Source organism: Chelonoidis abingdonii, chromosome 10 (assembly GCF_003597395.2).
Source record: "Chelonoidis abingdonii isolate Lonesome George chromosome 10, CheloAbing_2.0, whole genome shotgun sequence".
Taxonomy (NCBI): Eukaryota; Metazoa; Chordata; order Testudines; family Testudinidae; genus Chelonoidis; species Chelonoidis abingdonii.
In genome coordinates, this window is record NC_133778.1 from 71,931,011 (window position 1) to 71,943,394 (window position 12,384).

General features: G+C 43.4%; 1 protein-coding gene across 3 annotated transcripts in view; it reads left to right on the forward strand.

The window, feature by feature from the left end:
* The window catches only part of CLASP1 (cytoplasmic linker associated protein 1), a 325,682-nt gene that overhangs the window by 125,009 nt on the left and 188,289 nt on the right, over positions 1-12,384 (forward strand). For all 3 annotated transcript variants that reach the window (XM_032763657.2, XM_075070303.1, XM_075070304.1), the window contains exons 7-8: positions 3,791-3,888; positions 8,643-8,710. In XM_032763657.2, coding sequence (XP_032619548.1) covers positions 3,791-3,888; positions 8,643-8,710 — 166 coding nt within the window. The remainder of the gene's footprint in view (positions 1-3,790; positions 3,889-8,642; positions 8,711-12,384) is intronic.

Consider the following 12,384-nt stretch of genomic DNA (forward strand, 5'->3'; position numbering starts at 1 on the left):
AACGCTTCAGAAATCGACACTAGCCTCGGAGCATGGACGCATAACGCCGAATTACTGTGCCTAGTGTGGCCGCATGAAATCGAATTTATAATATCAGTTTTATAAAACCGATTTTAGCTAATTCGATATTATCCTGTAGTGTAGACGTGGCCTCAGTGAGACTACTCAGGCTCATAAAGTAACTTATGTCCGTGACTGGGGCTCCTAAGCACTATGTTAATACAAATAATAAATAATAATAAGTGTTTGCAGGGTTGTGACCTTAGACTGTAGGTTTTTTATAGTGACTTTTCCTCAGAAAGCACAAGTTTCTCGTGGTGACTTTTCAGAAGAAGCATCAGTGTTCTTTTACTACCCCTTCAGAGCCATGCTTTCACCTGTGCCAACTGCAGCCTCCCATCACCTGCTCCCCTCTCCCAGCCGTGAAAATGTTTACCTCAGAGTCTTTCTCTGGAATCTTCATCCCCTCATTACCTCTGAGGGGAACAGGCAGCAGTGATCAAATCTTCAGCTGAGGGGACGAGATCTGCTCGTCTTTCCTTTGTTTGTAGCAGGGTCAGTGGCCTCTCTTCAGCTCCATGCAATGGGAGCCAGTGAGGCTTTCTTGTTTTAAGGGCTAGTCGGGTCTTGGCTCGCTCTTGCCACCTCTACAGTGTCACAGGGCTCAGAGAAAGCCCCAGAATTCCTGGTGTGTTCATGAACCCACTAACATCTTACCCCAACAGTAATGTGGCAGGATGCTGGGCAGTATATTGTGGTTCCTTTCTGTGTGTTGGCTTGTGATGATCCTGCCGGCTCACCTATGGCTTTGCTTTGTTTGGTAACTTGTGCCTTACTCAGGCTGATAGCATGTGATGCTGGACCTTCTCTGTGTAGATAAATTGGGTTGTGTCATATTTACTTTTTTAATCTTTGTTCTACAGGAACCTCATGCTCTCCCTCATTTTTAGCTCCTTGTTACAACACATGTAAAAATGGTGACCCATTAAAGAAGGTTTGTCCATGAAAAAGAGAGAGGACTTTCACTTCTAATCTCATTCTGAGATCTGTCCCACTCCATGTACACTGTCCTTCAGTAATCACTGCAGCGCCTCAGTCTTTAACTGGGCCTAAAATAACCTCCTAAATTGGCCTGAAAGGCGTACACTCTCTGTACGCCATACTGGATGCATCCCTTTATGTAGGGTTGGTTAAATGTGTCTCTGCAACTGAACGGATGGTTATGGGAGATTCCTCCTAACTTCATCTCCCACATTAGTTTCATCTTGTCATTGGGTTATCTCCTGTCCTTATTCCTTAGATGATGACAACCTGGCAGCAGAGCAGGGGCACTGAGTGTGAGGTCTTTTCGGAGTCCACACCAATGGTCCTCTACCAGTTAGGGAACCGAGTGTGACAGAATAAGAGTCTGCCCGTGACTCTGTCAAGTACTCGAGAGTTCTTTTTACCAGTGCACCCTTTGGGGGAGTGCAGCGAAGGGTTGAAGATCACAAGATCAAGGATTCTAAAGGAGTGCCCTCTGTTTGGCCAAAAGCCAAACATAGGGTGGATGTCACCAACTTCTGCTGACTTTGGCCAATGACTTTGTTTGGCCTAGAGGATCTCTATCTGAGAGCAGAGTCCGTTGCCCTCCACATTTCCAGCCTGCCAGCCCTGGCAGCTGCTCCCATCAGCCACTGGTCCGAGGTGTAAAGGGAAGCTCTAGTGGAATGTTGAAGGCCAGTAGGAGACTGAGTTTGGCTTTGGTTCCAGAACCTGATGAGAGGGACAGTTGCGCCTGGAGACATAGCGGCAGTTGACGGGGCAGACAGACGGCTGAGTAAGGAATTGGGGGAGGGAGGGCAGAGAGGTGCCGCTCAGCATGCACAGGGCTGCCATTCGTCCTCTCCACCTTCTGTGCCAGGGCTAAGGCTGCAGGGGCAGAGAAATCCTGTTATTGCTTCCTGCCCTCCCCTCCGCATAGGTGGTGCTGCAGCATAGTGCTTCACCTGCCAGTTGCTATGGGGATGGCGGGAAGAAGTGCTGTGCAGAGCCCGGCCTGAAGTGGCGAAGAGGAAGGGGACACTGAACTGGCAGCATGTGGGGGAAAAGAGGATCCTGGGGCCTGAGAGGGGGAAATATAGGGTTGTGTCGGAGGAGAAGGGGGAATAGGAGGGGTAAGAGGTGAATGGCGGTACGGTGGGAGAGATGGAATGAGCTCAGGAGGGAGACAGGAAAGGAAAGAAGACTTAACAAGGGCAGAGGAAAATGACTAAAAGCCTCTGTGTCAGGAGGGCCAGAACTCAGGGGCCTGGGAGAAAGCAGAGACCCTGCTAGGGGAAAACTCTGCTGTGGGAGGACAGAGCTAGACAAGTGTGAGGAGCAGTTGAGGTGCTGCGCCACATGCTGGCTGTTGTCTCCTTGGCAATCTTTGTACTGCAGCCATATTGCCAGGGGATCCCCCACCAGCTGCTGCCTCTGGGCCTCCTCCTCCTTAGGTGGGGGTGTGTGTGTTGGACATTGGGGAGGGCAGTGTAGGTAAGTTAATACTAGTGGTGGGCATTTCTTCACCACAACTTTGCAGGGAGGGAGGGATTGCAGGTATCTTCCAGTGCACACCCTCCTCACCTGCAGAGCCTGATGGAGGGCAGTGGCTTACGCGGTTCTGGGCTTCTGTCCATGCAGATGCCGGGGGCAATATAGTTCAACTGGCTGCTGAGCACATCTCTTGCAAACCAGAAAAATATCCTTTTTTACATGCAAAGTTCTTACTTTACGTTCTGCCAAGAATCCACATCAATCATTTACCCTAGCAGTGCCAAGAATAGACTATCCCCCTGGTGTTTGTGAGGCACCTATTGCCCTGGTTTCAGTTGCCTTGCATTAACAAGATCAGCCCAGAGCATGTACAAAACATGATTAGTTTGTTGGTATAGATGATCTGCTGTGGTACTAATGTTGTACTGAAATCTGTTCTGTAGTAGAGATACTAGGGGTTTTGTTACTCTCTTACCGTTCTCTGTCTACACCTACGTCTGTGGCAGTGACTCTTTCCTTGCTGGGTAACGTAGTCTGGGTCTATATCACAAATCTGAAGGGAACCTGTAGTCAAGGCAATTTTGCAGTGGTAGTTCTGTGGCATTTTATTTTTCATTAGGAGATTGGTCTGTGTCTGCAGAATCTAAGGACAGAAAGTCAAGGACTTCAGTTACTGAGCACGCCTGACTTCTTGACATGGAAGGACTTTTATGCAATTGATATCAAAATTACTTCTTTCCTCATGCTATTAGATCAACATAGGCAAAATTATAATGCAAAAAGGTGCCCCTCCTGATTTAGTGCCATCTTACAAGCTCATTGTGTTGATCTACTAGCACAGATCTACAAAATCTTTCATTCACCTTTACCATGATGGTCATAAAAAAGAAAAAAGAATATTATGTTTAGCCTTCAGAAAATGTACCCGTCCTATATGAATGGGTGAGTGGAATTTTATAAGGCTGAGCAGATTTACTGCATGCACAGAGGCTGGAGAGCTCTGCCACGCACTTGCCATCTCCCCTTGGGCAAGTCACTTTGATGCGCTGTGCCTCTGTTTCCTCATTAGTGGCCTACTGATACTTATCACCCTCCGAGATCTATGGGTAAAAAACACTACATAAGTACTATTACTGTTCTTTATTATGCAAAAAATCATGGGAGTCATTGTGGCTGAGAAATGGATATATTGCTTTTTTGGCTTGTCTGAGGAAATAATATTAAAAATTAAAAAGATGATTAATTTCTGTTAAATCTCTTCTTTACTGTTTAGGTTCGAGATGCAGCAATAAACAGCCTAGTGGAAATTTACAGACATGTAGGTGAACGTGTAAGGGCAGATCTCAGTAAAAAAGGATTACCACAGTCTCGGTGAGTTAAGAATACCCATTCTTTCTGCTTTTCTTGGTTTCTTTTCACTATTGCTGCATTTAGGGACTATGCATGCAAGTCTTTTTGTGGGATTGGGCCCTTAGGCTCCAATCCTGGAAGCACTTTGCATGTACTAAAGTTTACTCAGTGGAGTAAAGTTGATAGGGACTATTCACCTGCAGAAAGTTAAGCACATATATAAGTGTTTGCAGGCTTGGAGCCATAGCATCTGCGGAAAGTATTTAAAAATATTACATAAGCCCTAGAAAATGTAACTCTCAGATGTATGCTGTGTCGGTCTCAGGACATTAGAGAGACAAGGTGGGTGAGGTAATATATTTCATTGGACCAGCTTGTGTTGGTGAGGGAGGGTATGTCTACACAGCAAAGAAAAATGTGCAGCTGGCCCGTGCCAGCCAACTCGGGCTCAGGCTCTGGGATTGTTTCACTGTTGTGTAGACTTGTGGGCTCAGGCGGGAGCCTGAGCTTTGGGACCCTCGCACCTCACAGGATCTTAAAGCCTGGGCTCCAGCTAGAGCCCAGATGTCTACACAGCAGTGAAACAGCCCCGCAGCTGGAGCCCTGCAAGCCTGGTTCAGCAGGCACAGGCTGGCCATGGGTGTCTAGTTGCTATGTAGACATACCCAGAGACAATCTTTGGAGCTTGCACCGAGCTCTTTTTCAGGCCTCGGAAACTGGCTCAGTGTGTCACTGCTAAATACAAGGTGGAACAGATTGTATAGCATAAGTAGTTAATATTTCAAGGGACCATTAAAGGTGAAGTGTCTCACTAACACCTCTCCAGTCATCAGGAGGAAAGAAAGGGGAGGGGGAGGCAACTGGGGGAGGTTTGTTAATGGGTTACCGATTGTTGTAATAAGCCATAAATCCAGTGTCTCTATTCAGTTCATGATTTTTAGTGACTAGCAAAATTATGAATTTAAGGCCCCAGGCTTGTCTTTTGAAAGTGTTGTGCAGGTTTCCTTTGAGGATGAGGTCAGATGTAGAGTGATCGCTTAATGAAAAGTGTTCACCCACAGGTACTAGAGTGGTTTTGTTTGTCTTTTTATCATTTTCCTGTGTGAGTTCATTCGAGAATAGTGGTTGTCTGGTTTCATCCATATAGTTGCTAGTGGGGCATTTAGTGCACTGGATGAGATATACCACATGTGGATGATAGCATGTATGGGACCCATGGCTCTTGAAATGTATGTTGTGGAGTGGTATCGACCACTGAAGCAGTGGAGGTATGTCTGCAGGTTTTGCATCTGTTCTTCTGACTGGGTCTGGTGCTGCTTTGAGTTGGTGTGTCCTGGTCTGTGGGAAGTTTGCTTCTGATGATGAGCTTAGAGTGGTTGGGGGGTTGCTTGAAGGCCAGAAGAGGGTGTTCAGGAAAGATTTCTCTCAGAATGTGGTGGTTTGATGATATCCTATATGGGTTCCAGCGTGAGGTGGTTGGTAACAACTAGGGGTGTGTGGTCAGAGGGGATTTAATTTCTGTATCGAGGTAAGTTTCTGGGGTGTTTGGGTGGCCAGTTCCATGATGCGATCTACTTCTCCGGCGTGTCCTTGTGTGGCAGTTTTGAGTGTGTTAAGGTAATGTATCGTAGACTTTCTCCCTGGAGCATATTCTGTGGAATCTGAATGTCTGGTGGAGATAACAGATTTCTTGGTGTGGTTAGGGTGTAACTGGACCTATGAAGGAAGGTGTAGTGATCAGTGAGTTTCTTGTAATTCAAATGGTAATGTGTTTATGTTGCAACATTCTGCTTGGTTACTTCCTCTGGACTTCGTAGGTCTTGCATGTATATTAAATGTATTAAGAGCAATAAGAAACCTGGAAATGGTATTGGTCCATTGCTAGATGGAAATGATAGAATTATCAGTAATAATGCAGAAAAGGCAGAAGTGCTCAATAAGATGTGAACAGTAAGAATAATTAACCATTGGAACAGTTTACCAAGGGTCATGGTGGATTCTCCGTTATTGACAATTTTTAGCTCAAGAGTGGATGTTTTTCTAAAAGATCTGCTCTAGGAATTATTTTGGGGAAGTTTTATAGCCTGAGTTATACCTCAGGTCAGACTAGATGATCATAATGGTCCCTTCTGGCCTTTGAATCTATGACTGTGGAGTAGCCAGTTTAGACTGGTAAATGGACACCCAGTTAAAAGGAGATTGGCAAGATAAAAACCATATATTCAGCAATTGTGAGATCTTTAAAACAACTGTACATGTTGTTCTCTTTATATTTACCTCCTGGTGTTTGAACCTTTGAGGTTCAGTTGGGCCGTATTTTCAAGATTTTTCTCTACAACCATAAAGGTTAGAAACTTACTTCTGTTTTAAATGGAAGCTGAGATCCTCAATTAATCACTTCTTCCAAGAGCTGGGGCTTTAAGAAAAACAGCAAATGTTGGGAGATGCAGTATAGTTGTGAGAACTTGCAACACTGTCTATTTAAACCAAACAGGTTTGCGTGTATTTGTCTTGTCTGCATAATGATACCTTAGATTATTTTGAAAACGGAAATAAAATTCCAGTTTAGAAAACCACAAGTTATTGGGCTTGATATGGGAATCACTGTGTAAAATTTGAAGGCCTGTTGTATGCAGGAGGTCAAACTAAATGATCATAATTGTCCCTTCAGGCTTAAACTCATGGAAAGTATGAAGTCAGTTTATGCAGTTTGTTTACTTTTTGCTTCTCATTCAGTTTGAAAGGTCAAACTAGACTGGTCAAAAAGAACAGGAGTACTTGTGGCACCTTAGAGACTAACAAATTTATTTCAGCATGAACTTTTGTGAGCTACAGCTCACTTCTTCGGATGCATAGAATGGAACATAGACTGGTCAGTTTCACTTCCTGGTTCCCACCTTCAAGGGTTCATAGCAATGCAGGGGAACATTTAAATACGTTTAAAAGCTCTATGTGCTAACTGCTTCTATTATTTATGCTAGTGCAACCCCATGGAGAATTTGGGACACTGTTTTCATTCATACTGAAAAAAATCATGAAAACATCCAGAGCTCCTTTGAAAATCTGTCCATAAAAATGTCCAGTGGGGCTAAATGCTGAGTATATGAACTTCCCCCACTCAGGGTGCTTAGCACCACACAGGATAAGGCCCTGGCATAGATCAGTGGAATATAGGGTTCCACAGATGAGGCCAAGTAGTAAAGAGACGTAGAGAGGAGATGATTGCCGGAAGTCTTTGAGAGAGAAGTGGATCTGAAGGAGGCATATGAAAGAGGAACGGGAAGGGAGTGTTATGTGTGTGTAGTGCAGGGGAAGCAGGAAGCGGATGTAAGCTTTGGGGCAGCATAATAAGTCAGAGCTGAGATGGGTGGAGAAGACAGAGGGAGTGATTAGGCGAGTAGAGGTGGAGGGGTGAGGGGCATGAGAAGGTGGGTAGGTGGAAGTGAGAACAAATGCAGGCAGAGTCTTAAAGGTGGGCATGAGAAGATCCAGTTCAGCTGGCAGAGACCCACAGATAGATGAGTTTGCGCCGAAGTTTGATCTTTCTCTATCCTGGTCCTGTGAATTGTTTAGATTTTCATTGGTGGGGATCTCAGACACCTAAGTACCTTCTAGTCATTGTCAAGGATGGAATAAGTACTAGCAAAGATTCTGGAGAAGTGCATTCAGATCTGATTTTTTAAACAAGTTTGATAAATGTTGATGATGTGCTCTGGCTCCTGGCAAAGGGCCAATGTGGTCTTAGCTGTCACAAGGTATGGTTCCCCTTGCTTTCCAAGGGGAGGCTGTCATAGGATTCAGGATGTTGTTAGCGTGCTCATTGATAGAAGAGGGTCTGTTGACACTCTGACCATTGCAAGGTGCACAGTCTAAAACTCCAGAACAAGGGACTTTTTGCAGCCCATCAGGGATCATTATAATTTATATTATTGTCTCTTAACCTCACAGCCTCAATTTCCATGTCTATAAAATGGGCTAATATGAGTTGCAGTGAATTGTTCTATGTTTTGCTTTCAAGCTTACCGCATGTGTGTGTTATGTGCAATGAATGCTTGGCACAGTGAGAAGTTTTTTGGTTTTGCTTGGTAGAATGTTTTAGACATTAAAGGTCAGGTTGTGCCAATTAGTCCCTGGGCCAAGCAGGGGTGCTGTGGAGCTGCATTAGCCCAAGGGAAGCTTGGGAAGGAATTGTTTCATCAAGATCTTGTATGTAGGGGGGCTTCATCAAGATCTTGTATGCAGTATCTCCCCCGGCCTCCGTGTGCACCCCTCATAAAGGTCTGCCACAGTCTATCTGAGGACTCGACTCCGTAGGCTGGCATATTGTGCTGGGCTAAAGATCTCCTGCTGCAGTGCAAATGCCAAGGTGAAAACAAAGCAGGAACAGAAAAGAAATGTCAAGGCCAAACAAGAATGTTCTTTAAAACCCAAGATTTCTCCTTTATCAACAATTCTGCAAATGGTTAAAGTACAGCGAAGTCATAAGCAACAGGAAACAGGGTTTTGTAATGGGAATGGCAACTTTAATAATAGCAGTGCTGCCAGTCCTGCCTATAATGTGTCAGCTGGTGTCTCTGTCTTTTCTCTGATTCCTCTTTGTTTATTAATAATCAAATATTGTATATATATGTCATACATAAAATAGTTTAGGTCCTCATCTTGTTCTCATAGAAGTCAATGGCAAAAATCCTTAATTAGCACTCTAAGTTACAGGGGCCACAGTAATTCACTTTGGTTACTCATTGTGTAATGTATTTTCTTTAACTTTCAAACAGGTTGAATGTAATTTTTACAAAATTCGATGAGGTCCAAAAATCTGGAAACATGATCCAGGGTGCAGGTGGTAAGTAGAATACTGTGATGGTCTCCATTTTTTTGTGAATTATCAGTGTTGTGGAAATTCATAAAATAAGTTGTGTGCCTCGTTCCAAAATGTTATATTTTTTCCTGTACATTTGGGAATGGTGAAGCCTGGTTCATGCACTTCCTTGTGTGATGGAGTGAGATAAAACTCTAAGCTGAGTATGGGGAAAATTGTGTTTGTTTACACCATAAAGGATGTTTTTTTGTTGTTCAGAAGAATGTAACTGAGAACCAATGTTCTTGTCTATATCTAGAAGGAAAAATTTACACCTTTATCAAACATTGCAATGGTTCACCAAGTTACTCTAAATTTATGAATTCACCCCGATCTAACTTAATTGATGTCAGCGAAGTTAGACAAAGAAAATAAGAGCGGCCATACTGCGTCAGACTAAAGGTCCATTTAGCCCAGTATCCTGTCTTGCAACAGTGGCCAATGCCAGGTGCCCCAAAAGGAATGAACAGAACAGGTAACCATCAAGTGATCCAGCCTCTGTTGCCCATTCCCAGCTTGTGGCAAACAGAGGCTAGAGACACTGTCCATGCCCATTGATGGACCTGTCTTCTATTTATCTAGTTCTTTTTTGAACCCTGTTATAGTCCTGACCTTCACAACATCCTCTGGCAAAGAGTTCCACAGACTGACTTTGCACTGTGTGAAAAAATACTTCCTTTTTTTTGTTTTAAACCTGCTACCTATTAATTTCATTTGGTGACCCCCGGTTCTTGTGTTATGAGAAGGTATAAATAACATTTCCTTATTTGTTTTTTCCACACCAATCATGATTTTCTTGATCTCTGTCATATCCCCCCATAGTCATCACTTTTCCAAGCTGAAAAGTCCCAGTCTTATTAATCTCTCCTCATACGGAAGCCGTTCCATACTCTTAATAATTTTTGTTGCCTTTTTCTGTACCTTTTCCAAGTCTAATATATCTTTTTTGAGATGAAGCGACCACATCTCCATGCAGTATTCAAGGTGTGGGCGTACCATGGATTTATATAAAGACAATATATTCTCTGTCTTATCATTTGTCCCTTTCTTAATGATTCCCAACATTCTGTTTGCTTTTTTGACTGCCTCTGCATGCTGAGTGGTTGTTTTCAGAGAACTATCCACAATGACTCTCAAGATCTCTTTCGTGAATAGTAATAGCTAATTTAGACCCCATCATTGTATATGTATAGTTAGGATTATGTTTTCCAATGTACATTACTTTGCATTTATCAGCATAGAATTTCATCTGCCATTTTGTTGCCCAATTACCCCAGTTTTGAGAGATCCTTTTGTAGCTCTTCACAGTCTGCTTGGGACTTAATTATCTTGAGTAGTTTTGTATCATCTGCAAATTTTGGCACCTCACTGTTTACTCTTTTTTCCATGAATGTGGATGAATGGGGTCCATTTTGTCTTAGTGAGAGATGCTAATGTGCACTCTGGATGTATCTAAGGCAGGTTCTCCTTAAAAAGAGTTTAGCTGGTTATGTCCTATGCAGTGCTGGCACTTGTTGGAGTTTGATGGGACATACTTGTGCATCATGGTGTTGTGATGTCATGTTACCACATTGTCTCAATAGAGCCCCACTGCACTGAAATGATGTGAGATGGTGATGATTCATTGCCATTGGAAGCTGCCTTGGAACCTATTAACATGCCACAAGCTCAACTTGCAAGTGGATTATCTGAATAATATAAGGGCACTTCTGGAGGAAAATCAGATGGATCACAATGTTATATGGCTAGGACAATAGTTAGTATTCAAGGAATGAGTCACCCTTAAGAATACATTGTGCTGGAGAGTAGAAGAAGGGGAATTGTTTCAGATTTCAAGAGCAAGACTTTAGCTATATAATTATTATACCCTGGATATAACTGAGAAGGGTATCAGCTCTTTAACCTGCCTAATCTCAGGCCCTTAGGAGATTGCTCTAGCCCCCAGGACATTCTTTAACATTTCAGCACTTTATGTAGTCTCACAGGTGCCTCAGGTACCATGGCTACAGGCACCAAAACTGTGAAAGTATCATGAAGTAGATAAATGGAGGAAGAGAGATGGGTCTTTTCTAAATAACTGTTCTTGACTTATTGAAATTCACCTTGTCCTGATTCACTTAACACACACAATATATTATTTTCTTGATTATTGTTTTTAAAACACCACTTTAAATATGTTTGCTGTTTTTTAATGGAAGCGTAACTACTCATAGGTATAAGCAAAACACCGGTGTGTGAGAGACGTGGTGAGTTAACTGAGAAGAAAATTCTCAGACTTTTCAATTTCCCTTGGTGTTGTAGGCAGATTCATCCCCTCTGCCTAACTACCCCACCCCCAGTCTCCTCCTTTCCTTTCTCTGTCCAATGTATGAACAAACTTTGTGCAATAAATCTTTATGTTCAGATGATGCCCTCTAGCAATGGTATTAGACAGTAAATGTGACTTATCTTCAGCCTTGATCACGCATTTTATCGTGGCCTAAAGACAAACTTGTTGTCCAGAGAGGTTCTGTTTTATCCCTGCTTTTAGGGCAAAGGAGATACTATCAACATCCACCTGAGTTTACGGAAAAGGTAATAATTAATATGCACCCCAAAGCTTAGCTTTTCACAGGAAACGGCTTCATGAATCTGCTGATCCCTTTTGGAGTTTGGCAGATGGCAGTGCTTATTGCCAGGCTGTCTACCTTAGTATCATGAAGACTGCTCCTTTTAGGCTGTGTCTGCACTGCGTTTCTCCTCTTGCAGTAGTGGGAGTGTGAGAGTGTAGGTCAGCTGGCAGCAGTTTAAATGCGCTATTATCTGAGCAGGATAATGGTGGGGCTGATGCACCTCCATCAGTACTAGAGTTAGCCCAGACCAGTGGCTTGTCTGCACTAGTATTAGCCCCCAGGCTGCGACAGGTGTGTCATGGGGGAAAGGCTCCATGTAGATAAAGCCTCAGACTTCTTCTACACTAGTAGTTTTCAACCTGTACTCTGCAGACCCCTGGAAGTCTGCAGATGATGCCTAAGATTTCCAAAGCGTCCGTACCTCCAATAGAAAATTTGTAGGGGCCTGCAAATGAAAAAAAGGTTGAAAACCACTGTTCCATACAGGTTCCCGTAAACAGGATTAAATGCCATTTTTGAAGACAGTAAGTCCCTGTCTTCACTACAGAAATCACCATGTTTAAACATCACTGTTCCCAAAGCATGTTATAACGTGGTTTATGTCGATGTGTCTAGACAGAAAATTCCTGTGATGATCATATTAGAAAACTGTTGAAATGCTGGCAACACTGAAGTCGGTGGCAGAATTCCTATTGATTCTAGTGGGGCCAGGATTTCACCCACTGTTTTAGTCTTGCTATCATCCAGGGTTAGAGCATGGCCCTCTAGCATGGTTGTAAGACAGGTGAGAACAAGTGAAGTTACCTATGTCCACAAGTTAGAACCATGTTTTGAAACTATGCCTGAGGCCTCTCTGGTGAGTAGCTGTGAGCGTACGTTTGGCGAACAGGGCGGTTCGTAATAGAGTCCTGGCTACCCAGGAGCACTGACCTGTGCTAACTATGACAGGATTCAGAAATGGTTGTCAAGCCTACCTTATACTGATGTGCAGGGGAATTAATCAGGCAGAAAGGAAATGATGATTTTCACTGAAAGTGGTATGTGCCC